The sequence below is a fragment of the Petaurus breviceps genome, unplaced genomic scaffold (assembly GCF_028583685.1).
Source record: "Petaurus breviceps papuanus isolate PSGF00001 unplaced genomic scaffold, PetGlider_PUasm1.0 172, whole genome shotgun sequence".
Taxonomy (NCBI): Eukaryota; Metazoa; Chordata; class Mammalia; order Diprotodontia; family Petauridae; genus Petaurus; species Petaurus breviceps.
Window position 1 is genome coordinate 3,524,393 of NW_027185755.1, and position 23,811 is coordinate 3,548,203.

A 23,811-nucleotide genomic window follows, 5' to 3' on the forward strand; every position below is an offset into this window, starting at 1 on the left:
TGCTTCTTAGCCCCCTCTTGTTTTGGGCTTAGAAGATAAAAATCTCTATTTGTGTGGGCAAGCTAAGCCAGCATCCCAGGAGAAAGATGATAAAGGAGAAGGAAACCTCGGGAATTCACATCATAAACATGCTTACATGTGCATTTCTGCCTGTCTCTCTCACACAAACTCACACACACAGATGAATGTAACTATGAAAAGCACACTCAAAGAGTCACAAAGCCTTATACAGGAACACAAGTCCCACAACTCATTTATAGAAAATTTACAAAACAAAAAATCAACTCTCAATGTTTGACAGGTATCTCCTCCCATCTTGTCAGAAGCAATCCTTCCTGAACAGGGCTCTCAGTGATGAGCAGCACAAACCCCAGGAAGGAAAAAGGGGGAGAGGGGAGAGGAGGGGAGGGTCGGAGAGAGGGGGGGGGGAGAGAGAGAGAGAGAGAGAGAGAGAGAGAGAGAGAGAGAGAGAGAAGGTAAAATTATAAGGTTGGAGCTGTCAAGGCAAAAAAAAAAGCAAGAAAGAAAGAAAGCAACTCCACTATTAGGGTCTCCATGTGAAACCTGAATTCATAGTAGCTGAAAATCTCAGTCTTTGTCTGGAGTAAACACAAAACATGGACACTCAAGGGCTGGGGGAGAAGGTAGGAACCACAAACAGATAAAAATACACAGTCTCAAACTCTCACAAACATCCCACAATACAAGTGGTATAGTGGAAAACATATTGGGACTGGAGCAGAGAGGTCCTGGGTTCAAATCCTATCTCTGGGCCTTGAATAAGGCATTTAATATTCCTAGGCTTCAGTTTCCTTATCTGCCAAAAAATAAGAGTTGGGACTATACGGTCTCTGAGGCACCTTCTGGATATAAATCTATGATCCTAAGTATATTTGACATCACACACCCAACCAAATACAGATATCCTGTAACACAGACACACAGAAGTCCCCTCACTCTCCTTGCCATATCCCCAGGAACCCTCTATAATGGTGCCATTCCTTCTAGGGGCAACCAGGGTCATGTCAAAGCCAGAAACAAACCTCTGGGGTGGGGATGGGGGGCTGACACTAGTTCTACATGGACCTTACACCTAACATATAGTGAATAAATACTTGTTGAACAAACAAATGACAGAGACTTCAAACCCAACCAGGACAGCTGAGCAGAAACCACCTCCCCAGGGAGCTCTCTTCTCTGTCCTCTGAGCTGCCTTTCTGCTTCAGCATTAACACGGGCCAAAAGCATAACTCTGAGAAAAGATGTACAGAAGACTTGGGGTCAATGAGCAATGAATCTGTGATATGGGAACTTACCTATAGATCAGGCTGTCTCTTTCGGAGGGGGTGGGAGGAGGCCCCCAGCTTGAAGTGATACCAAGGTTCCCTCTTTCTTCCCCTCCCACTCAGGTTCCCTCCCTACCACAGTAGGTCCTCCAAATCCTCCTGTCCTTCAACAACCCCACCCCACCCCAAAGAACCCTGTAATCCTGGGCACTATTGAGTGGGAATGAAAAGCTTTGGTTGGGACAGAGAAGAGAGAGCAGAAAAGCAACTGAGAAAATATCAGGGCAAGGGGCCTAAAGGGCTCAAAGTTCAGGCCAACTCTGTCTTCTGGGGACAATCCCTATCCTTAACTACAACTTCCAAAGTATATAGGAAGGAATTTTCCTGGGGAGAGGGAACCCAGGCACACGGGAATAGAAATGAGAGGAGTTTGAAGCCCCATGACTCCCACCATTCAGTCCCTGTTACCTCAGTGACTCTCTCTACCAGAAGCATTCCGAAAGCTTACCTTATGGGGCACTGATTTGGCCTCTTGCACTGAACAGGGAAGTCTTTGGACACAAGACCAAGGAATCTTTCAGAATTCTTGTGCCCCTCTTTCCACAATTCCCCACACTTTCTTCCCTGTACCAGTGTTCATATCCCTGAAGCCATCCTTCCCATCCTAACTTTGCATAGGTACAGAACCCCCTTAAAAGGTGACTGGTAGCTTCGCAAATGGGCACGTGTCATATGTAAGCACAGAACAAGATGAACCTCAAAAGCATGGTCACTGGGCACCAAGCCTTCTTTGCAAGTGTTGACTCACATGGTCAACACTGGGCCACTCTTTGCCCTGGGCTTCCCAGTTCCGTTTGCTGACATCCTGCACCTAGCCTCCAGAAGACATGCCCCTGACATCTCAGGAGCCCTTGTCCCAGGCCCTCTACAGTCAGGAAAGATTCTTCTGCCTCTGCTCCCTTCAGCGGTGCCTGCCCCCATTCCCTGTCGTGGCTCCACTCGGCTCAACTCCCAGGAGGGGCTGTTGTCCCTGTGCCACATCAAAACACAAGGCTTTTAATAGCAGCTTCCCGTGGGGCCGGGCTCCCCCCGCCTCTCACTCAGCCCTGCTCCTGACGGCAGAGACTCAGCGCCCTGTAATTACGGCAATTGTAATCTCTTTTACTAACAGGTAGATTAATAGCAAGGCAGGTTCACAAAGAGCCCAAGAAGGAAACTGCTCAGCTGCTGAATAGGCTGGAGGGAACCTGACACATCACAGACACACACACACACACTCACACACTCACACACTCACAGTGGGATAATGGCAAGAATTGAATTATACTTAATAAAACTTGAATTCTAGTCTTGACTCTGCCCCTAAGGAGGTGTGTGACCTTAGGATAATCACCTCAAGTCTCCGGGCTTCAGATTCCTCATGTGTGAAATAAGGAGTTTAAGATTTCCCAGGTCCTTTCTGGCTCCAGGATTCTACAATACACACTGACCTTTGCACACCCTCATATTGACCCAGACATACTCTACTGACGCTGAAAGTTCCCAAAATGGATCTTAAAGAACCCTATATACATTGTAGATACTAAATTCAATTGTTTGTTGAAAAAAAACAGAACTAACCAAGACCTAGGAAACACGGAGTGAACAGTCAGATACACTAGCCTGAGGTGCCTTGCCATACCCACTGGCATATTCTACCCTCCTTGGAAGATGAAAGGGCAGAAAGACTCCCAGGTAGTGGGGCTGGATTTGAACCCAGGCAGAGGACCTGGGTGAAAGCCTTGGTTTTGCCACTTATGTAGCACCTGGATGACTTTGGGAGAATCTCTCCAGGCTCAGTTTCCTGGTCTCTAAAATGGAGAGAGGTTGGACTAGAGCTCTTTGTTATGTTCTAGCTTTCCCTGTTTCACACCAGCCCAGGACCAGACCACAGGCTTCACGCTGGGCCATGTCCTAAAAGGACTGGCACTGGCTTTGGCATCACTGAATCTGAACTTGAATATTAGCTTTGATACTTCTATCATCCTAAGCAAGTCACTTCCCATCTTCTAGGAATCAGTTTCCTCATCTATATAGGGTTCAATTATGCAATAAATCAACCTGGATTCAACAACCTACCTTTCAAGGTTTATCACAGTTACTCTCCTTCACAAAATGTTCCAACCGAAAGACCTTTCTTGTGTTTTTTTCACACATAATATTCTATATCCCACCTTCATGCCTTTTCCCAGGCCATGCCTTATACCTAGAATGCCTTCCCTTTCCACCTCCACCTCTTAGTTCCCTTCAAAGCTTTACTTCAATGCTACTTCCTAGGGGAGGTCTTTACCAATCCTCCTAGCAACTAGCACCTCCCCCAAAAAGCTACCTAGCATTTATTTCCTATATATTCCATGTATCCCTAATGTCTCCCCTCATAAAATGTAAGCTGAGAGCAGGGATGTTTCATTTTCTATCTTTGTATCCCTAGCACAGAACCTAAGCATACAGGGCTTAATAAATGTTTACTGATGACTGAGAGGAGGGCGACCAGGATTACTGACTCTCTATGGCCCAGGAACAAAGTTGGGGTTAACTCCACCTATAAGGGGAGATAAGCTTGAGAAAATTGAGTGACACCAAAATACCACATGTACTTAGGTATGCTGTGCATGACTGTACACACATAAACATACAACAATGCTGCTTCATATATATGACATAGGCACAAAAGCAGCTAAGTATACCTCTATTCATCCACATAGAACCTATAGGTCTGGGTAGGTGGGGTCAGACACTCTGGATTACTCCATGTCTCCTATGTAAGGGTGGTCTTTATGTATACTTATATCTGAGAGGAGAAAATGGTGGAAAGGGAAGGGTCTGTATCCTGATGCGTCTTTGCATTTATAATGACTGGCAGCCCAGAGAGAGGGGCTCTCCCTCCCTCCCTTCCCTAACCTCCCCCTGCCTGCCATGGGGAAAATATGTGTGGCGAGTGGCCCAGACTCCTAGTAGCAGACCATGCAGCCCAGCAAAGCCTCAGGTGTTGGTGGCAGCTGTTTCCCCCATTAGCTCTCAGGGGGCATGTGCTGGCCGCCACTGTGGGCTCACACCTCCAGCAGCAGCATTGGGGGAAAGGCTGCCATGAAGGAGCCACAGCCGGCACCTGCTTATGCCAGGCAGCTGTACCAGCCACTTCTACAGCCGCAGGGCTCCCCCAACAGCCTTTGGCAAAGGAGAGGCACTGCCATGCCTGGCAAACTGTGGCCACAAGGCTCTCTCCTCCTCAGAAAGCTAACAAGGAGGGAGCAGGATGTGAATATTTGAGATCAGGCCTTAGACACCATCTCCACACAGGGTATTTATTATCTACTACTGGAATGTCTTTCCCAAATATGCATATGGGTTTAGAGTCTATGTATGCTGAATATCTCGGTGGGTGTGTCCCTTGGTGGTTTTTACAGCGGGGAAAAGAATGTGTATATCTGTGATTATCAAGGGATATATGTGTGTAAATGAATAGAGGATAAATAAGAAAACGTATTTGTCCTATGTCTGTTTATCAGGGGATAGGAGTGTGTGCACATACGAAGAGTCTATCAATTATATCCACACTCTCTTCCCACAGTGCAGTGTAGCAATTGTATGTGGATCATTGAATGTATGTGACTGTAGGCACATAATCAGTGGATTAATATAATGTTGTATGCACATGTATCTGCCAGGGATGTGTATATGTGCATGTGCATACATGTGCGTGATGAGTGGAAATGGGACATGGGTGTGTCTGTCACCAAACAGCCCTGATGAAGCAACCTCACAAAGACAGCACTACCAGACAGGCGCCATCAAAAAACTAAGTTAGGCAGAAATGTTCCTGCCCACCAGAACATAGCATACTAAAAGTAACAGAGAGCGGAGCTGACCTTGGTCCATGTAATACAAACTTAAATATATGCTACATCTAATAAGGACAAGGTTCCTTTGGCCAGAATAGAAATACATTCTGAATAAATAGCTATCTTACTGCACTCTAACCAGATTGCATTGTGACTTGGTGCCCATGCTGCCCTTGGTATGAGGGACAGTGGACAAGCCTCCCCCTTCATTGGACCGAGTATGATTTGATGCCTGGAAAGGAAGGGGGACTATAAGAAGGGTTGCTCGCAGAAAGTAAGAAGTCAAATGAACAAAGCAAGTAAGACAAAGGATTTGGTGGTTTCTACTGTGAGGGAGGTAGAGAGAGCAGGTAGAAGACTGGATGAAGAAGAGAGAGGGAGCTAGTTAAATGGACAATTGAAAGATAGGAGCCAGAGTGCCTTTAGGCGCAAGGTGTAGGGCTCAAAGGAGAATGTGGGAAGCAACACAAATGAGTTGGTTTAACTCTCCCAAGAGAGGTTATATGTAACATACACTAAAAAAACGACTGTGTTAAAGCCATTGATAATTTATATATCTACTACCAAATTCAGTAGACAGGGCCAGTAGAAATGCCCCAGCTAAAGGACAGCAACAAATCTCATACCCAGAAAAAAGAGATCATGGAAAAACATGCCAATGGTGGTAAACAGATCAGTCTCTTGAAAGACATGACATCTCTTTTCTTCTCATCCCAAGACATTAGGGTGAAAAAGAGAAGGAATTTGTTATTTTGTTTGTTTTTAGGTTTTTTTTTTATTGATATTTTCTGTTTCTTACATCACCGGGGTACCAGTGTTATTCCTCCCCCTTCCATTCCCTTTCTTTTGGGTTATCCAATATGACAAATAGCTTTTTTTTTAAGAAAAGAAAAACTAATCAGTATAACTGATCGATACATTGAGAAACTCCAAAAACATGTGCAATGTAAACACCTATGGACCTTTCACCTCCATAAAGGAGTAGGCTGGGTTGTCTTCGAAGAGAAGGAACCGTTTTCCGACAAAAGGCAAACAATTCCAACGGGGCACAATATTCCCCCTGCCAATCTATGCCAAAGAGCATCCACCAGAAAAGGATGATCTAACAACAGGAAAGATCCTGTGTAGAGATAAACTCAGCATCCTCGTGGGATGGGTCTGTAAAACACCTGGGATTGTGTGTGTGTGTGTGTGGGCACAAGTGTGGGCCCTCCCCCCCCCCACAGGAAGCCTTCAAGGGTACTTCCCATTCAGAAACAGCCATGGGACTCAAGGCTTAGCTTTCCAGGCTAAAGGGCAAAAGGCCCAATGACCTAAGAAGTATCACTCTAAACCAAGGCCATCAGATAGATGAGGAGTCAAAAATCTGACTGTCTTTCAATCTTCATCTCTCTGACACCACCCAAATTCACTTACATAAAGAAAACACATTTTAGGGAACTATTATTCCAACTTATTCCAACAAAGAACCAAATAACTTCTTCCTCATTGCCCACAATCCTCAGGGACCTCCCTAGCCTCAGATTTCCTAAATTCACTAAAATATTACCTATTCAAATTAGGAGCTCAGCTCTTACCCCCTTTTTTCCCCATTCCTCAATCTCTCTTACCTCTTATTTCTAAAACAAAGCAAGGCCTCGACACTTCCCAAACTGAGAAGGATCAACCCCTTCCTATCTGAATTCAGTAAGAACTTTCCTTTCGGAGAAAGAGCAAGAAACCTCGATCTGATGGCCCCTGCTGCAATACCAGCCAAGGGATCCTTGGTGATGGAACCCCTAATACACGGAAGCCCTGGACAGTACTTGACAGCAGGTGGCAGATTAGCAGCTTCTGCTGCAGGGAGAGGATATCTGTTGCTGTTTTTCCTGCAGGGAACAAGTCATGTAAAAGCCTTTCCATGCTGTGAGAAGCAAGAGCTGCTGGGATGGAAAGCCAAGCCTATCCAAGGAAAGGGGCAGCAAGCAGGCCAACTAATGCACCCTGCCCACTCTCTGAGAAGAGGAACACCAAGGGTGATTCTGACGGAGCTCTTTGCTAAAGATAAGGATGGTTCAAGAAGAGGCCCTGCCAAGCGAGGCCAGTATTTGAGTGATTATATTAATGAATCTCTGGGTTGCAAAATCTAATATTAGACAGTGAGTCTCAGTACTGTCTTCCTCGGTCATCTCCCCACGTGGGGCCAGGTCACTCCTGCCCAGCAGCATCATATTAACAGACTAATTGGAGGTAACTTAAAAGAAATGGCTGATTTTGAAACTGTGCCCAGAGATCCATAAGCCGGTTCTACTTTATAAACCATGACACTATAAATAAAATGTCTTGCCCCATCCCCTGGGCCTAGAGCCTCTCCCTTGGATACATCTCATGAGCTGGCTAATATCCCGAGGCTGTTGCTCCATTGAGCACTGGCCTTTTGTGTTTGAAGGTACAGCTGTTCTCTCCTTGGGACTGCTCTTGGCCTGGGCAGGCAGGGCCCTGCTGGAACCCCTTGGGTCCTACATCCCCAATCCATGCTTATTACTGGTACCACTCCAGGACCCAGAAAAAGAAGGTGGGCTAAACACACAAAACAGAAGACCTGTAGCTCTGCTGATGCTCTGGCTTTGGCCAATTTCTTAATCAAGGCAGATCCCTGCATTGTCAACCTGGGTCTAGTCTTGAAGGCAGCGGTAATGAGACCTCATCAGAGAGGCCATGCTTCACATCCCAAGGTCAAGCCCTCCATATGCTGGCAGTGCCTTTTAGTTCTTCAGGTTCATTCTTCTGCCTCTGTACCTAAAGATAAAAACCTAAGCAAGCATTGATTCAGGGAAAACAAAGTGTTTCCTAAATTATAGAGAAAAGTTTACTGAATACATTGTGAAATAACAATAACCTGTGATCTAAACTACTTGGATAGTTTAGCTGATTGAGTTTTGGGGTTTATTTGTTTTTTTGGTGGGAGAGAGGGAGAGGTATATGGACCTTTGATTTCATCTATATAGGGAACTTCCTAGTGTGAAAACACTCTTCACTGATCTTGATCATCTACTTTTCTGTAACTATAGCCTTACAGAGTTGCTTGGGGGCATTGAGAAGTTAAGTGACTTACCCATATTGGGGTCACAAAGCTAATATGTGTCAGAGGATGGATTTGATCCCGGGTCTCCCAGACTCCAAGCCTAATACTCTAGCCATTATGACACAGCCAAGCACATAGATTTTCTGTGAACAGCTGAAAAAATTGTATATCAGTCAATAAAACAGGATGCAGAGGGGAAAGGGCATAAGCCTAACTGTGGCAAGGAAAGGGTTGAATTTGGATTTTTCATGACAACTTTTTGCTTCCTGCCAGTCTGTGTCATGTCTTGTGCCAGCTGGGCCAAGGGCCCTATTCTCAGTAGCTGGCTGGGTTCTCCACATATTTCAATAGTGACTTTCCTTTCTTAGTGGCCCAATGGGAAGAGATATTCGAAAAGGTCAAAGAACAGGGATTCAGCTTTGATTTCTGAAGTTTCTTTGGTGAGCAGTTAGTAAAAATAACAGGGAAAAAGATTCACCCAAGAGCAATAAATGCTCTGCTGAAAGCTGCCCCCCGTCGGGACATTCTCATCTAAGTCAAGCTGTAGTTTGAAGTCTGTTTGCACAGGGGATTCTACTCTTCTAGTGAGCTGTTGCCCTTTTCTTTGATGCAGCATATAGCTTACTATGTACCCAGATATCAGGGCAAAGGGATGCTCATCCTTACTAACAGACCCGTTCCAGTACTCACCTCTTTCACCTTAGGGCTGACTTTATTTTAATCCTTCCAACTGCATGAAAAGTCTACTGGTCTCAGGAGATAGTCATAGTTACCTATCATCTTACATGAATAATATTTCATACATTTGAAAAAATTATTAATTTCCTCCTCCATCTATTCTTCTATATGCCAAATTATCTTAATTATTTTCCTCTTCCTTTCTGGACCCAATCTACTAAGGCTTTATTATTGTTTCCCTGACTGTCAGGGAACACTATTCTACATCTTTTTTTCAGCTTTGAAACCATAATGAGGCCAAGGACTTTAGAAGGGCCCAGTTTAAGTGGTGGGATTCCTCATCTGAAAAAAGGGAACAGAAAGACACAGGAAAGTAGAAAGAAGACCTGGGGGACAATGGGGAATTTTAACTGCCCAAGATTGCTATCCTAACCCCCAAAAGAGAAGATACCAGAGGACTTCTGTCCCCTCGACTTATAGATTTTTGTGTGTAGGGAGTTCATCATTTCCACATTTGGGTTTTTATCTATATCCCCCTTGTTTTAAAGTCTTCTTTTTGCTTTGTCCCCCTTGGGAGCACACGGTTGCTAAGGAAACGATTATGTCATAAGAGATAGGTGGGGCCAAATATTCTCACCCTCCCTTCCCCCCTCCGCCTCCAAACGCAGTAAGGAGCCTGTTGACGTCACTCTTCAGAAATTTATAGCCCAGCTCAGGGAAGTATTTACATGATGGTTACGATGTGACCACATATCCAGTGTGAGGAAGGTGTCTATACATAGACACACACACATATAATATCCCTACTGTCTGTATCTCCGGCTGAGCGTTATATAACGGACATTATGTAATAACGCCCATTATACAATAATTATATACTAATGGTGATATAATCTGCAGGAATAATAAGGGTATACTCCCAGAAGGCTACACCCGCCACAGTCTCCTGGAGATTGCCTCAGGGGAACCACTATGGTGCCTGCCTCCCAGTCTACAAGAATCACCAGGTGTCTGTCCCTTTGCCCCTGGGAGGTTTGGTACCCAGAGGGGCCTACCTAACCCTCAAGAGCCCTTCGGAGTTTCTCTGCCTCTCTTTTCCTGCACTTCGCATTTCCACAGGCTAAAGTTCCAGTTCCCGACCTCGACCCCTTCGGGGAGGCTCTCCCACAGCCCCACAGCTGGGTTGGAGCAGGAGCTCCCTCCCCCCACCAACCACCCCGCTCTTTCCGTTAAGAGTTTTACTGCCAAAAACAAAGAATTAGAATAAAATAAGCCCCAGAAGGCAAAGCATGGCCATTGCTTTGGACTGGGTTTGGAGAGGGAAATGGGAGGAGGAGCCCTTCCAATGACCCCTCAAATCCCTAGAGGGAACGAAAGGATGAAGGATGGGAGGTGGAGGGCAGGGAAGGGGGGGGGTGCAGGAGGGCAGCTCCGACACCTTGGGTGGAAGTGAGGCAGCCTTCGAACCTTGGGAACTGCTCGGGCCTTCTCACTGCACTAACTCTCCAGCCTCCTTCTATCAAGGGAAACCTTTGCCCTCCTGGGAAAGGTTGAGGAGCCTGGTTCTTCCGCCAGCTAAACTGGAGCAACAAGAAACTGCCAAGCAGGCCACTTCTCGGCCAGCAATCCCGCCTCAGCCCCTGGGGAGGACTGAAGAACAGTGATGCTCCCAGCCCGCCTCTGTGTGGGGCTCCGGAGCTGTCCAGGCCCTCTGCACCACTCCACCGCCACCCTCCTCTGTCAGCTCAGCTGGCTCTGGGGCTCTGTCCCTCTTGCCTGCAGGCCTACCCGGCCTTTTAATAACTCCATATCCAAGCCAGTTGCAGAGTAAGTCTAGCAGAAAAAGGCTGAAATTCTGGGAGGAATGGGGGGGGGGGGAGAGGGGGCCAAGGGCCAGGCATGCCACAAGCTGGGTCCAAACATTTAAATACTGAATGTCTAGGCTAAGGCCTAAAATGACTGATCCTGGCATGATCTTTCATGTCCCTTCCAGTTCTAAATCTTATGATCCCATGATCCTAGCTCCCCACATAGCTCTGTAGGCATATCTATCACACAGATAGTGCCTACAAAAGGCAAAAGAGCCTGGGATCTGCCTGACTATTGCCACTGGATGTGTAGACTCATTTCTCTCCCCCAGCAAGGGCCCCAGTGTAGACACTGACCACCATATACTGAGCTACCTCTGCAAAGCAGAAACTTCCTCACATCTGCTGGCAGGAGAATTTGGAGCTGGGAGATAGGCACGTTATTCCAGCCTGTAAAAAGCTTCTTGGGGAAGCCTCCCCAGAGAGAGAAAGGGCAGAACTGAACCAGACACCACAGATCTCACCCTTTGCAGTTCCATTCCTTTGTTCCAACAGGTCAAAAGGGGTCTAGAAATATAGTTAGAGCAAAAGATGGAAATTCATTTTACTTTAAATACTTCCACTTCCTCGGAGAGACCTGCCCCCTGTTCCCAGAGACCAAGTTCCATTAGGCAGAGTCAATATGTGGGGCTTGGTACTCTCTCCCCATAGACCTCTATAGTCCCAAAGTTAAAATGAGAAGAGAAGGGACTTCAAGGAAAAAAGAACAAAGGTGAACCAAGAAGAGAAAGAATCTTAAATGCAGTCTGATCAACTAAAATCACTACATTCATATTTATTTTAAAATGAAATTCCAAGATAACTCTCAGCATAGCAGCTTGGGTATAGTGCCAGGCTCCTCTCTACACTTCACGTCCCACACACCAAAGGCCTCACCTGCATCCTGGGTCTGAATCAGTGCTTCCCCTCGACAAGAACTAGGTATGCTCCTATTCAACTGGGCCTATCAGTGGAGGGGGTGAGATTGGCATCACAGTGCCTACTGGATATTTCTCTCTGTATACCCTGTGTGCTTGGCAGAGGGGGGAGCTCTAGAGCTGAGTGTTGGCCCAGGTTGGGAGAGAGGGGCTGAGGGCGAGGGTGGGCCCTGGCTTCCAACCTTAAGTTCAACTTGGAATTGTTGGGAACAGATGCTTCCCATGTTGGGAGCCATCACAGCTGTCTTGTCTAGTGGCTTTTTTCAATTTGGCAGTACCAGGGAAATTCACTCTACTACCCCAATGATGCTAGTGGGAAAGTCTGGGGTTTGTATCAGGAGACCAAGATTTTAGTCCCAACTCTGCCATGACTTTGCTGTGTGATCTGAGTTACAGGATCTCTCTAGGCCTCAATTGCTTCAACTCCACTATGAGGGAGGGATAATAACTTGTCCTGCCTACTTTACCAGACTAAGCTGAAGACAAAATGAGATAAGAAATATGAAAGTAGTTTCAAAAGGCTTGGCCACATAGTGAAGCCATATAGCAGACATCTCAACATGCTTCCCTCCCTCTGATCTCCCTGATCCTACAAGAGAAGAGAAGAGAGTTTTCTTCCCATAAAGAAAAGTTCCATTTCTATTTACCACGCTTGAGTCTGCCTGTACCAAATCATCTGTGACACATTGAGAGGTTATTCCTTTTCTTACAGATATTGTAGTAATGTTATTCATTTACAGTGTGAAATAATTTCTGAGCCTGGCAGTCAAAATCAACACCAATTTTTACCTGACCAAAAGGAAATTTTCATTTATCAACTTGCTATGGATGTAGGTGGGTCAGCATACCTGATTACATACTAGAATGCTTCTGTTAATATGAATGCCCTTTGAGCAAATTAAATGAGAACTGGTTCAACACATAGGAAATAAGCTGGAGTATTGGTTAACATAATGTTATGTTAGCCCAGGGTTGTCAAGCCTGGCATTACCAATACACCCTAAATATCAAGGTCCAAGAGTGATTTCCACCAGGAACCATATGATAAATTGAGTTGATTCAAAGATGGTTAGGGGCAGGGAAAAGGGAGAAGCCTACTCAAAGCCCCTATTGAGATCAGGTCAGTAGATAGCCCTGCCACCACTTAGAAAAATACAGTACTTCTCTAACAAAATCAATACAAAATTTCCAAAGGAAAGGCCTGGAAATATTTGGTTAAAAGAGCAAATTCAGCTCTACCAAAAGTATAATAACAATGGGCTTGTTTCTCAACCACCTCACCAACAACGACTCTGGCCACTTTCGTGACCTTAAAGAAGTCATTTCACCTCCTTGGCCCCTTAGTTTCTTCATCTGTAAAATGAAGGGGGTGGGGTTGGACAAGATAGCCTCTAAAAACCTCTTCTAGTTCTTAATCCTATGATCTTGTAATCTTTTATTATCTGGTATAACCTTAGAGTTGTTTTAACTTGTAATTCTCTTATTATTAGTGATTTGATAATTTCATGCAGTTGCTAATGGTCTGCATTTCTTCTCTTCAGAAAATTGTTTATATCTTTTGACCACTTATCACAATATGGCTCGTAGCCACGTATTTATGTCAGTTTCCTACAAATCTTGGCTATCAGACTTTTATAACAGATATTTTATGTAAAGATTTTTCCCACTTAAAGATTTCTCAATCTAGTTACATTGGTTTTGTTAATACAAAAAACTTTTTAATTTTTGCAATCAAAATTGTTTATCTTTTTATAATCACTCTTATCCCTTATTTACTTATGAATTCTCCCCCAGCTAAAATTTTGAAAGGTAACTCTTTTGGTACTCAACTAATTTTTTTTAATGACCTGAGCTCTTATATGGAGGTCACATATACATCTGAAGCTTTCTATGGTATGAGATATAAGATATCTTTCTAGGGGCAGCTAGGTGTCGAAGTGAGTACAGCCCCAGCCCTGGAGCCAGGAGGACCTGAGTTTGGATCCGACCTCAAACACTTAACACACACAAAAAAAACTAGCCGTGTGACTTTGGGCAAGTTACTTAACCCCAATTGCCCTCCAAAAAGCAAAAAAAAAAAAAAAAAGATATCTTTCTAAAGTATTTTCTGTCATATCACTTTCCAGTTTCCCCAAGCAGTTATAGTTGAAAAGTGTCTTCCTGAGTAGTTTGAGTTCTTCAGTTTATTGAATAATGCTAAGGTTTTACGTCTTCCTTATCAAATTGTAGAAAATGATGAAAAATCGAAATAATCAATGTTAGAAGAACTGTAAGGAAATAGGCACAATGATACTCCATTGGTGAAGCTGGGAATTAGTACAACTGTTAATGGAAAACAATTTAATTATGGGAGAAAAATAATGGCTATTTCATTCTTGGGCATTTGTCTAATACTAATATTTATGTAATACTTTAAAGTTTGCGAAGTGTTATATATATTATCCTATTTGAACTTCCTAACAACCTTGTGAGGTATACACTTCAGGTATTATTATACCCATTTTACAGGTGAAGAAACTAAAGTTCAGACAGGTTAAGTGAATTACTCATGGTCATAAAGGTAAGAAGTGTTGAAGGCAATATTTGAACCCAGGCCTTCCTGTTTCCTAGTCCGGCATTCTATCCGCTACACCACACTGATTTTCCTGCCACAAGGAGGTCGATGACAAAAAAGAAAGGTCCCCTATATAACAAAATATTTATATCAATACTGTTATTTGTGGTTGCAAAAAAAAAACACTCAAAACCAAGTAGGGGCCCTTAAGGTAGGGACAGTTTGAACAAACTGTGGCATATGATTATAATAAAATAGTATCATTCTGTAAGGAATGACAAATATGAGAAATTCAGAGAAACATGGAAAGACTTCTATAAATTGATACAAAATGAAAAGAGTAGCACCAAAAGAACAATATACAAAATGATTCTAATAAAATAAAGGAAAACAATGCTAAAATACTGTTGAACTCAGATTAATTGTAATTATCGATCTTGGTTCCAGAGAAAAGAGGAGGAAACTTACCTCCCTCTTCTCGGTAGAGAGGTAGGAGACCATGCATGTGGAATGATGCATGTACAGTTACTATCAGACGCAGGTTCTTTGGTGGTTAGGTTTTGTCCAATTTTTTCTTTGTTACAAGGGAGGATTCAGTGGGGGGAGAACATTGGAAAATGATTCTAATGTTTAAAAAAAGCATAAATAAAAGTTATTAATTGGGAAGATTAAATTAAATTAAAGCTTTAAAAAAAAAAAAAAGAAACCCAGAGAAAAGGCCACAGACTAGTAGAATGGGGTAAAGCCAGGTCCAGTAAAGTCCCCCACCCTATGCTCCAAACATTCTCTCAGCCTACTGGAACCCCCTTCTTGCCTAGCTAGCTCCACAGCTCCAATGTCCTTAAGATGGCGACAGCGGCCTACAGGGCTGGGCATTTGTCATAATGATTTCCATGGTGCCCTCAGTGCCAAGAAAACTAGTCTTCAGAAATGCCAGCATCTAAATTTACCCATCTCTCAGCCCCCCAGCCTCCCCCTCCCATCTGCCAATGAGGCCCTGCTAAACCCCCTCCCCCCCCAACCAATATATTCTCCCTGCTGTTGATGCCCATAGTGACCCACCCAAAAATTAAGGTCTTATGATATATGTACCTACATATCTGTCTGTGTATCCTAATATATCTCTTATTTATGTTTCAGGACATGCGCCTGAATATGCTATAATGTTCATGTAGGTATGTATTAATTCTCATTCAACTCCTTCCTTCTCACTTCAGGCACAGATATCTTATCCAATATAGTTCAATGTTCGATGCAGGATAGATTAGATTAGGCATTGAGAATTTCAGAAAAAGGCCCGAGCCTAACTGACCTTCCCCCTGTTGATCCTAACTTATTCAAGAACTCTAAGGTACCTACCCCTGTAGTTACAGTAACAACCAAAGATAGATTACAAGAAATTAGGGGACAAAGTCACCTCACCCTGCTCTAAACAACTGCTCTCTAAGGGCACGGATAGTGGGAGGGCAGAAGTCTGTGGAGCCAGGCATTCAATCTCCTCACTCTCTATCGCCAAATGGTGGTAAGGGTCCAGTCAAGCTCCAAATCCAGTTCTCACCACAGTCAGATCCCTTAATGTCAGACGCTCGATCCTTTCTAAATCCATCTCTACCTTCCCTTACACTGGGGTGATTCCACCTCCTGCCCTCCCCAGAAAGTTGTTGATCTTTCTCCTACCCCCAACTCTGGACTGAGGTTCCAAGGAGCCAAGTCCTCTGGGAATGAAGCAAGCAACCCAAATAAAAAAATTTTTAAACCCAGAAGCTTTCTCCATTCCCCCTCCCCCTTCCACTGGCAAATGAAAACAAACAACAAATCAAAGAGGCCTTTTGTGTGAGCACCGGGCTGACACGGCTGGGGCCTTTGAAAAGACCTCTGAATTGGACACTAAAGGATAAAATAACTGAAGCGTGGCAGGTCCTGAGACAGAGAGGAGAGGAGAGGGAGAAAGAGAGAACCACCTCCCCTGGGCAGAGAGGGCAGCCGAGTGTTACCCTCTCTGCCCAGCTGCTTCAGGACACCTGAGTGCGAAAAGGGAAAAACGATACTTCCCTCTCATTTCTATTCTTGCCAGTTCCCCCTTCTAATCACATATCCTCCGCAGTTCCCTTTTCCACGGCACCCCAGGTTTCTCCATCCCTGGAGTATGGCCTTGAAGGAGGCCCCAAATCCCCTGGTTCTTAGGCCTTAGACTCCTAAAGGAACATTAACATATGTTATAAAAACCCATTGGGACCCTTTCTCACCTTAAAATGTTTTAATAATACAGGGTCAGAGGGCCACAAGAGATGCCGAGGAAGTAGAGTCTGCATGGTATTATGGAAAGAAAACTAGATTTAGAGTCAAAAGATCTAGTTCTGAATCCTGGTTTACCACTACTGGGCAATGTAAACTCTGTGAGCCTCAGTTTCCTCATCTGTTAAGTAAGGGGCTTTAAAGAGATGATTCTGAATCAGGTCCTTCTCCGGCTCTAAATTCTTTGTCCCTACAAACACACAGACTGGTGAGGTGTTGCAAAGAGTATCTTCTTTCTGTGTATTTCAGAGAGGCAACACGGCATCATGCTGGACCCTGGGTCAGAAGACCAACCAGCTGATCATCATTATCTCCTGGCAAAAGTGGTCCTCCTTCCCTGTTCTTTCATGCTTACCACATACCTTACCCAACCAAACCAAGACTGGGATGTTTTCTTTTTGTTCTTGCCTCCAATTCAACTTGAGAAACAGAAACTTCAAACAAATTAGCTACCCACCACAGGGAGCAAAGGTAGGTAGCCCCAGGGACAAAGTATAATATAGCAGGTAAGCAGGACACCGGGATGAGAGGCAATAAGGAAAAAAAAAAGCCATAATTAGGGTGAAGCCAAGTCTGGTTTTTCTTCCTAGTTTTTTGTTGTTGTTTTTCAGGAAAATCTCACTATAGGAAAGATCAAATGGAAGACTCCAGGATCCCAGTTCTGAATCCCAGTTCTATCACTTATAAACTGTATAAACATGAGTAGGTCATTTAATCTGAGTCTCAGTCTCCCCATCTATAAAATGTGAATAACACTTGCTTTACTTAATTTACAGGTCTTTTAAAAGAAAAGTGCTCTGTAAATGGTAACACACTATATGAATATAGCTGCTTTTATTTTTATTACCTACCACCCACTGCTGAGATCATCTGTGTCCCCTGTGCACCTGTACCCAATGATCCTTCTACATTGCCACCTGGTGATGGGCACCTCCTTGAGGTAGCTCCCATTGCCAACCCTCACACAAGATGCAACTACCTCAGAGGATATATACAAATGTCATTTCATGGAGTGGCAAAGTCAGGTGGCAGGTGGGGAAGCCACATATCTGTTTCTCCTGGGAATGAGTTATGAGGAGGGCAGAGAAAATGAGACTCCCGCAATGGGTGTCCCCCCTTCATTTCACCTTTTACTGGGAACCCCTGATGCAGCATGAGGCAGAACTGAGGCAAGCAGAAAGTCCTGGCTTAAGAATACTAGACACTCAGGGGAGCAGCAAAGCCAACAGGCCAGGAAAGTAGACGGCCACTTTACTTTCCCCAAAAGAACCCCTTAAATCAGGAGGGGAGCAGAGTTCTCCCCCTCCCCTAAGCAAAATGTGAGAGCAAAGTTCCAGGCTTGGGAGGGAAAGTGAAAGAAAGAAGGCTCAAAGTTCACCTGGTGTCCAAGGTAAAAATGGGTATGTGGTTACCTGCAAGGTAAGGGGCAGGCATCCAAGCCAAGGTAAGGGATGGCATATGCATCATTCAAGACTTTTCATTCCAGTATTTTATATTCCCAAGGCTGCCACCCTATGCAGGTTGCAAGACTGGCAGGGGGAAGGAGTGGGGTGGGAAACCATATAGCACAGTTTTTGGTCATGGATATGTCTTATATTTTCAGTTTGCTTCTGCCTTTTTAAAGACCAGTTCTCATGGCAAGGAAGGCTTTATGTTTTCTACCTACACCTTAGAATCCCTCACTGGAGCTTGGGACAGTAGCCTTAGTACCACGTCTGTACTCAAAGAAAATGGAGTGATTTTGGCCTTACCCCTTACCTGATCCATCACTCCAGACACTTTCTTCTCATAGCAGGAAACTCATATACCCCCCAAATCAATAGGCTTCTTTCACATCAAGAAAGAATGTTCTCCTTCTTTGCTTGAGAATGAAGATTTGGGGAACAAATGGTCATTCTAATACCATACTTTCAAAGTAGAACGAAGCTCCTCATCCCACTGTCGCCATGCCCTCCCTCTCCAGGCAAACCGTTTCCTCAAGCTTCATCTAAGGGGTAACCAGTGGTGTAAATGCACTATAAGAGCCCAACCACCTTGGCAAATGACACAATATCCCTTCAAACTCACCTTTATACTACCCCAAATGAAATCGACTCACTTTGGGACATGGTGCTGTATTTGTCCTTCCTAAGCCCAAAACAATTCCCCCAGTGACCACCATCTTATAGTTGGAGAGTGTTGGAAAGACTAGTGGAGGAGATAGGGAAGGATAGAGAAGACAATCTATAGCCCTTCCCAAACTGTCATTGTTCAGGGCTGGGCACAAGCTGCCAAACCATCCAATGTGTTAAGAGAAGAGGGTGATAACTCAGCTGAGTAAATGAGCAAAAACGAAGAAGAATTCTAGTTGGATCAGACCAGGAAGGCATATATACACTGCTACTACAGTCTACCTCCCAACTACCTTTCTCCTAAAGGAAAAAACAAAGAATCCCACTGGTGGTCTAATTTGCCCAATGTATACCCTGAATTCCCCCAAAATCCCCCCAGCCAATATACCACTCAGCTCAGCCAAAGATCTGATTCTGAATTCAAATAATTTAGACCAAAAAAATTTTACTTTCATCTATTTGGATTATCTAGGGTTTGAGGGCCTAAATGATTTGATGAACTGCCTTATTTTATTCTATTTTATTTTTAACTGTGGAGACTCAGCTTTAGCAGAGTCTGCCTTGAGTGAGCAGAACATAGAGAACTGTGTGATTTGACAGCACCACTGAGTTCCTTAGGTCAGCAGGTCATTCATCATCCCTTTCCCCAAGAAGCCTGCCTGATTAATTTAGGAACCAGAGATGTGACAGTGAAATGGGTCTCTTGTGATATTCGCTGCATCCCAACTCTGCTGTATGTTGGTGGAAGTCAAGAATATGGTCTAAAATGTGAGGAAACAGGACTGATTCAGCTGTAAGGATTCAAGTGGAAAGCTGGATAAGGGTGGGTCAAGGTATATCATGATTAAAATTTTGAATCTCCCTCTGTCCCCATCTCCTCATGCACAACCCTATTCCTAACCTGCACGTGCAGGTTAACCTGGGGTCAAAACTGCCCCACTGGCTCAGCTAATGGAATGATAAAGTTCCAAGCTTTCCCTGTGTCCCTTCAAATAAAAAATAAATAAAAAGACTTTCTGTCTCAGCAGGCATGAGAATGGAGAGCTAACCTTTTCTTTTTTTTTTTTTGGTTGTTGTAGTTTTATCTTTTAAAAAAAGATAAGTCTCCTGATTTAATATTCACTCTCTCTTTGCCAGCAATGATCTTATTCACCGAGCACTAACAGGGCCAGTCATGGACCTAGAGAGGAGCAAGGAGGCAATGCCCATCGAGGCCCACGGCCACCCTGCTAAGAAAACTACTTCTCTAGACACGAAAAAGCACATGAAAAGAGGAGGTTGAAAATAATTATTTTTTCCCCAAAGCTTCCTTCCAACATAAAACTAACCATACCAACCTCTGTTGAATTTCTATAAAACCAAGACTAAGGGTGCCTGAAATTTTATTTATGTATGGATACCCTCCTCAACTCCCCAAATAGAATGTTAATAGCAGCAGTTTTCCCTCTTTTTTTTCTGTTTCTTATATGAAAAGGGGACACATACACATATACATACATACACCCCATGACATAGAAAAAAACATGTGAAACAGTCCATTAAGTTGAGCTACATCCTTGTATGATCGCCTAAGCAGAGAAAGGAAGAACTGAGATGAGAAAGAGAAAGCTAGAATACAGGAAAAGGGAGGAAAAAAAAAACAAGAAAAAGGTTTGGTAGCCCTCTCATTACAAGTTGGTTGGGCATAATGTAAACACACTTCTGCTTTGCTTAATCACAGAGTGCCGGCTCGTTTGGGTTTCAAAGGCGGCAGTAAATTGGGCGTAGCTGAGTGGAGGCTAAAAATTAACCAGCCATCTCTGTTTCAATTTGTAAGAAAACAAAAGCAGAAAGAAATTATAAAAGGGACAGGAGGAAAAAATAGAAGGGGAATTAAAGCCCCCAAACCCCAAAAGCAGAGTAAAAAGAAGAAAGGAGAAAAAAAAGTACTAAGAAAATCCTCATGGAGCAAAGATCTTTAAAAATAAAAATAAAAGCTTTTCAGGGCAAGGGAGAATATTCTCTGCCAAAGAGAGTGGCATTAGAAATATATCATTGTAAAAACTGCCATGCCACTACCACTGTGCCACACAAGTGTGCCTGACTTATTTATCTGCTATGCATTAAGTGTATCCAGAGTACAGATCTGACCCGTTTAGTCCCAAAAAAGACAGAGTAAGGAGTCACAGCTTTGGACAGTGAAAGCAGAGTCTTCGAGTTTGTTGTTTTGTTGGGGTTTTTTCCCCTAGCTTTCTCAGTGAAATCACTGCCTAATTCTCTAACAACGGCTAGGCCTAGCCAAAACAACTCCCTTTTCCAATCTTCCCCTATTCATCTTCAGCCTGAGTATCTAAAGCGGGGTACCTTAGTGTTGGATACATTCTTTCATTTTTATTGATTCACAGAAGGGAAAGGTCAGCCTGATATGCATAGAGCATCCCAGTTTCATTTCCCGCTGACATTAGCACTGCCCAGTACCACGACAAAACCATGTTCAACAACAACCTAAGGGGTAGCCCTGTAGTGACCCAACACCTCTTCTTTTAATTTCAAAATATAACAACAAATTCTGGATGCTTCCCATCTCAATCTCTCACCAACACAGGACATTCCAGTCCCAAACCAAAGAGCCATGAAGCTTTTTTGGAACAAGATAGTCCTTCAAAAGATAGAAACATAAAATAGAAAATGTGGTAAAGGCACCTTACAGAAGAAGAATAAAAAGGAAGGGAGGGGAAAAAAAGAGAGAAAAGAAAAAGTGAACCCCAGGAATAGTGCAGGCCCCTGCTAGAGTGCCCACTGAGGCCTACTGCAATTTGATCTTTTTTTTTAAATAAGACAAATGGGAAGAGAGTCTAAATCCAAGTAAATAAAATAAAATGTAAACAGTGTTCAGAATGACCTACCAGGAGTGTGGACAAAGTAAGCCAGGTAAAGATCCAGTTCTTTGATTGTGACTCCAATGTGGTGAGGCTGGACACACAGGCCGGGGTTGGAGCACTGGGGTGACTTGTAGAGCCGCTCCCCATCAGTACTTTCCAGGGGGATCCCCTTAAACAAAATCACCATGACCAGGTCGAGCCGCCACACCTTGTCGGCCTGGCGCAGGCAGTCAATCCGGCGGATCTTGCCCTTCTGGTCAGGGTTGGAGAGGACACAGCAGGGGGCCTTCTTGCCGGTGATGGTCAGCACAAAGTCCTCACGGAACTCGGGCCGGATGTCCTTGCGCAGCTTGGCCAGAAGCCGGGACGCCCACTTCTGCTTGATCTCGGGCTTCTCCCCCAGCAGCTCATCCTTCACTGCCCGCTCCTCGTCCTTCGACATGCGCTTCTCATGTTTCTTGAAGTACTTGCGCTTCCGCGCCTGCAGATTGAACCAGGTGTAGGAGAAGGCACGGACATGAGGCAGCAAGGCCTCGATGAACGGGTGGAATTCATCCTGCAGGCGGCAAGACGGGAGCATGCGGGGCGAGGTGGGGAGCCGGCAGGAAGGGAGGGAGGGGAAGATGGGGAGGAAAAAAAGAAGAGGAAAAGAGAACAAAAAGTGTTAGAGGAGGGATGCTTCAAGGAAATAGACTCCCTCCTCCCCCCAATTTTTTTTTCCTCCTAGTCACCCTAGGAAACTAGGGTTAGCCAGCTTAGCCAGGCACTTGCTCCCATCTCACTCCCAGCAACCAAAGGAGAGAGAGCCACTGAGTGCCTATACACACACCTATTCTCTCTCTCTCTCTCTCTCTCTCTCTCTCTCTCTCTCTCTCTCTCTCTCACACACACACACACACACACACACACACACCCATATACAATATCTCGGTTCACACACACAAGCAGCTGATATCCCCATTGCGCTCTGTTGCGCCCATGCAATATCCATGTTATATTGCAGGGAGGATCTCTGTATTATCTCATGGAGGTACAGTATCTATACACATATGTCTGCACACTCATGCACAAGGACTCATGCATGCAGAAACCCCCATGAGCCCAGATACTATTCAATTTTGGCAACCCCCAAAAAAAGAAAATGACACCCACAAGAGGCGAAAGAGATTTGGATCCCCACCCCCAGGTGCTTTTTCATTTTCTTCCTTCCAGATCATTTTCAACATCTACCCTAGAATTTCTATTAATCAAATATAAATCTCAACTATGTAAGCATGACATTATTAATAACATCAATATTAATGATAACCATAGTAATAATAAACGAGACATTTATTATTCAGATAAACAAATAAACAAGGTGGCTCGCCTTGGTCACATCAGGGTTAAAAGCTACTGGGTCCTTTTCCACCCCCTTCTCTAGCTTCCCACTGACCCCTTTACCCTCTTTTCTCCACTCGGTCAGGTGTAAAGAGGGCTAAGATTTCATTTTTTTTATTTGGGGGTTAAATAATATTTGACTCCTTTTTGCTAAATACAAAATCTGGAAAAATAAATAATTACCATTCCTCCGAAGCATCCCGGCAAAGCCCAACACCAGATTCTGAAATTCTGGACTCAACAGAGTTGTGAGTTGGGGGTGGGGGTGGGGGGTGTGGAAAGGAGGGAGTGGGAGGAGGAGGAGAAAGGATAGGATGAAGGTAAAATTTTTTAAAAAGGAAGGGGGTGTTATTGGTTTTCTACAGAAGGGGGGCAGGGCTTGGTTGAATTCTCAGATTTCCCCCCCCATTTCCCCCTTAACCCTTCATGCACATGGGGGGGATTATTTTTTTTCCCTTTGGAAAAAAGAGAAAGGAAAGAAAGAAAGGTCAGAGATGGCAGGCAGTGAGAAAGCCCGTTGCCACACACGCCAGGTAAACAAAAGCCAACAATTTTTTTTCAATTTCCCCTCCTGTGCATCCCTCCAATTAAAAAAAAAAAGATATATGCTGAAAGAAAAACCCAAATCCAGCTCCCCACCCCTATCCCTACCCCCACACCCCCACACACACACGCACACCCCCCGCCAAAAACCCAGGAGAGAAAAAGCAGCAGCTGAAGAAAAAGGCTTTCGGCTTTGGCAACGGCACAGGGATGTAAACTTAGATCTGCCTCTCTCTCCGCCTGTTTGGAGGAAAAGGGGGAGATCGCAGATTCCCGGGGAAAAGGACGAGTTCTGACCGGCTGCAGACCGTCGCTGGCAGAGGCGCGTGAGAGAGAGAGAGAGAGAGAGAGAGAGAGAGAGAGAGAGAGAGAG

General features: G+C 44.3%; 2 protein-coding genes across 2 annotated transcripts in view; both read right to left on the reverse strand.

The window, feature by feature from the left end:
* Positions 1-23,811, reverse strand: part of RAD23A (RAD23 homolog A, nucleotide excision repair protein) — a 181,075-nt gene that overhangs the window by 88,222 nt on the left and 69,042 nt on the right. The window lies entirely within an intron of this gene.
* NFIX (nuclear factor I X) overlaps positions 1-23,811 on the reverse strand; it is a 112,637-nt gene that overhangs the window by 53,838 nt on the left and 34,988 nt on the right. The window contains exon 2 of the mRNA XM_069082952.1: positions 21,540-22,071. Coding sequence (XP_068939053.1) covers positions 21,540-22,071 — 532 coding nt within the window. The remainder of the gene's footprint in view (positions 1-21,539; positions 22,072-23,811) is intronic.